The following is a 3,861-nucleotide window of genomic DNA, read 5'->3' on the forward strand; positions in this document are numbered from 1 at the left end:
GCCACTCCCCTCCCTCCCCCCTTTCAAAACCAACCAGTCCTGTGTCCCTTCCCTGCCTTGTGTTGCTTCAGACTGAAGGATTAGTCCGTTTCGAGGGTGGTTTTTAGTCCTTAGGACATAGGTCAAGTGCATTTGAAGAGAGGGCTCCCCCGCTCCTAACCCCAGCTCACCTACTGACTCGCTGTGTGCCCTGGGGCGCCCCCGCCTGGCCTCAGTTTCCCCATCTACAGGTTTGGGCATGGGGTGTTTCTAGCGGGGCCAGGAGGACTCACAGTACACGGTCAGGTTGACGGGCTCACTGCGGCTGACACTGACCGGGTTCCAGACCTCACACTGGTAGGCTCCAGCCTCCTCTCTGCGGACGCCGTGCCGGGTCAGCGCCCGGCCATCCGAGGACTGGCCGAGGCGGACGGCGATGGGCAGGGCTTCGCCATTGAAGAACCAGCGGACCTCAGCGGGGCTGGGGCTGCTGCACACCAGGCGCAGGGTGTCCCGGCGCTCCACCAGTGCCGTGTTGTTGGCCATGACCACAGGCTGGGCCAGCATCTCTGTGGGGCAAGAGACAGAGGGGGAGGGGGAGGGGGCCGGGCACTGCCTGCTCCCCCTGGGCACCCCCTCCCCAGGTGAGGGGCATGGCTGGATCCGGTCTCTGTACCCCCAGCCAGAGGGGCAAAGAATGGTACAGGAGGCAGGTTTAGTCCTGGAAGCCATCCTGAAGGAAGTGAGCATTTTCACGTTATTTTGTCTTTTTAGTTTTTAGGGTTTTACACTTTTGTCTTCGTCTGTTTTCATTTTCATTTTTAGAAGAGGGACTGGGAAGGACGCGGTAGAGGGGAGGCGGGGGGAGCGGGGAGTCTCACCATAGACCTGCAAGTGTCCGTAGCCCACCTCCGTCTGAAGCTGCCTGTTGAGCGTCTGCAGGAGGTAGGTGCCCGAGTGCCCCGGCAGCGCGCCCTGGATGTGCAGGCCGCCGTCGGGGCGCACAGCCTCCCGTCCTGTGTGGGCCGGGCCAGGGGTCTCGTCGCCCGTGCTTACGATGTAGCTGGCCACCAGGTGGGTCAGGCTGAGCGTGGGCCCCGCGTACCAGCTGTAGGCCAGCACCTCCCCTGAGAGCCCGTGCACGGTCAGTGTGACGTTGTCCCCTTCGGCTGGCTGGGCAGGCTCAGGGGTGATGGAGATGTCGGCCCCCGTGCGCAGGAAAGCGGCTGAGGAAAAGGAGCCAGAGGGGGCGGCTGAGGCCCACGTGACCTCTGCCCCCGTTCAGCAGAGGAGGGGACGCGGCCGTCTCCCGGCGCACCTGTTCCTGGTATACAGCAAGTGCTTAATACGTGTTAGCCAGGGGTAGGGCCCCCTTCCTGCAGTGGGACTGAGGGTTGAATTCGGTGGGCTCTGCTCACACAGTCAGGCTGGCTCCTCTAGGCCCTGGGCCAGGACTCTCAGTCCAGTGCTCTTCCTCTGCCCCCGCACGTCTGACCCCAGCAGAAAGCAGGGGCATGAGAACTGACCCCACCCTTTTCCTCTCAACCCAACAGGTAAGCCCCAAACCCGACTGGCTGGTCGGTGCCGCTTGGGCTGCAACGGTGTGTGCAGTGGCCCAGAAGGGGGCGGCCGTAGTGGTTCTCGGGGAAGAAGTGCTTGCATGCCTGGCCCGGTTTCTGGTACTTTCCAGGCTAGGAGTGAGGGCCTTGGGTCTAGTACTCAGCCCTGCCCCCCACTGACTGCGTGACCCCAGCCAGAGGCTTCACCTCTCTGAGCCTCAGGTTTCTCGTCTATGAAGTGGGGGGTCGTGAGTGGACTTCCTTTCTAGGGCGGTTGGTAACACACAGAAAACATTTAGCATAAGTGCTAGTGAAGGCTGCTTATTATGACCTTCGAACGACCCTGGGAGTTTAGCCCATTTCATAGATGAGGAGACTGAGGCTGAGAGGGGAAAGGTGACTGCCCAAAGCCACATCCTCGGGGAGAGGCAGAGCTGTGGGTCAGGGCTCACCCCAGCCAAGCTTCCGTAGCTCAGTAAGGGCTTGGCACACGGGCAAGGGAGGGGGTCCTCTGCTTCAGCTCACAGCCCAGTCTTAGAAAATTCTCTGAGGTTCGCCCTACACACCTCTCTGGGCGGCCGGCTCTGGCCAGCCCCACGCCGGTGCCTCTTGAAGGAGCAGACCATGCCCTCCCTACCCAACATGCTGGACTTCTGGCTCACACCTTCCCTCTCCCTGGCCTGGGATCCCTGCCCTTCCCTGAGCCGCCCCTGGGGGGCTGAGGTTGTGGGGGGCACCGTTCTCGCTCACCGCTGAGGAAGAGCCAGCTGCACCCGGTCAGCGCCATCTTTCGCCCCCAGCCCGGACTCGAAGACCGTGGCATTGGCGTCTCAGTGCTCCGAGGCCCTTCCTGGTTGGGACCTGGCTGCGTCTGGCGCGGGACCGAGGAGGGCTCGGTGATTTGGAGCCGGGGGAGATCACCTGAATTTGGAGGGATCGAGTCACCGAGGATCTGGGGCCCCATTCGGGTACCAGAGCGGGTGTGGCAGGCACCGGCCAGGGGCCACGACCCGGCCAGGCCTCCTGGGGCGCTGCCTAACCTTCTTTGTGCCGAGGGCCCCGGGTTTGGTACCAGGAGAAGAACCAGGTCGCCAGGGAGGAGGAGGGGCGGGGGAAGATTTAGGGCACTTCTTACCCTTGGGCTCCCTGGTGAACTTGGGGGTCACGGGAGAGTAAAACCCATCAGTGGCGACTGCCGTTTTCCAGCCTCAGCGCCAGGGCGACCTTCAGGCGTCCTTTCTGGGGGTGCCGTGGGAGGTGGGCACTGTTGGAGCCCTCACTTGCAGATAGGGAAACTGAGGCAACGGGCGCGGGCTCTGACTCGCCTAAGTTCCTGCAGTGGGAGGGAGGGAGCTTGAACCTGCCCTGTCTTCCAGGCTGCGCCCAGGGAAGGAGGCCCCGCGGCTACCAGTCTCTTTGGGGCTGTGCCGCCCACTGGCTTCCTGCGCGGGCTGAGGAATCCACATCCCCCTTTCCTTCTTGAGCCTTCTTTTCCGTGTCTGTCCGGTGTGTATGTGGAGACCAGGGCCAGGGAGGGCCTGGTTTTGCCCCAGGCTCTGTGTTTCCGCAAAGCGGGGCTGGAGGCAGGCCCTGGCGGAGTCTCCATTAGCTGCTCTGAAACACAGGGATGGGGGGCGCCGGGGGGGCTCAGTAGGTTAAGCTGGTCTCAGCTCAGGTCACGATCCCGAGGAGCATGGGTTTGAGCCCCACGTCCGGCTCTGTGCTGACGGCTCGGAGCCTGCTTCCGATTCTGTGTCTCCCTCTCTCTCTGTCTCTCCCCCGCTCATGGCTCTGTCTCTTTCAAAAATAAATAAACGTTAAGGAAAAAAGACAGGGATGGTGCAGGCCCTCGGTTTTGTTGAGAGCAGGGAGCAGTGAGGGTGATGCCCCCTGTGGGGGCCCCCGCCAGCACCCGGCAGAATGGGGCCCCCAACATGAGGTCCGGTCGGTGTCACTATTATTAAAAGTGCAGGCACTGGACCTGGTGCACTGTCCCCCTACCTCCACGACCCTGAGCAAGTTATAGAACCTGTCAGGCCTCAGTTTCCTTGTCTGTGAAATGGGAACAAAGACAGTACCCGTCGCCTAGGGCCGTGGTAAAGATTAAATGAGCAAACCGGTGTGAAGTGCTTGCAACAACACCCAGCACACAGCAAAAGGCCAAAAAAATCACTTATTTATTTATTCAACAAATACTGAAGGGGTGTTTCCTGCCTTCTGGGCACTGTTCTAAGCGCAAGTCGATAAAATCCTTGCCCTCGTGGGGCTGACATTCGTGGGGAAAAAAAATAAAATATAAGCTCCATTCCATGTCGGATAGACA

At 61.1% G+C, this 3,861-nt stretch overlaps 1 protein-coding gene across 1 annotated transcript in view; it reads right to left on the bottom strand.

The window, feature by feature from the left end:
* The window catches only part of CEACAM16 (CEA cell adhesion molecule 16, tectorial membrane component), a 7,641-nt gene extending 5,304 nt beyond the window's left edge, over positions 1 to 2,337 (bottom strand). Inside the window, exons 1-3 of the mRNA XM_077747345.1 lie at positions 2,289 to 2,337; positions 861 to 1,205; positions 273 to 548 (exon numbers count right to left, since the gene is read on the bottom strand). Of these exons, the coding sequence (XP_077603471.1) occupies positions 273 to 548; positions 861 to 1,205; positions 2,289 to 2,325 (658 nt within the window). The 5' untranslated portion in view covers positions 2,326 to 2,337. The remainder of the gene's footprint in view (positions 1 to 272; positions 549 to 860; positions 1,206 to 2,288) is intronic.
* Positions 2,338 to 3,861: the final 1,524 nt, after the last annotated feature.

Source organism: Crocuta crocuta, unplaced genomic scaffold, assembly GCF_008692635.1.
Source record: "Crocuta crocuta isolate KB4526 unplaced genomic scaffold, BGI_CrCroc_1.0 scaffold334, whole genome shotgun sequence".
Classification (NCBI taxonomy): domain Eukaryota; kingdom Metazoa; phylum Chordata; class Mammalia; order Carnivora; family Hyaenidae; genus Crocuta; species Crocuta crocuta.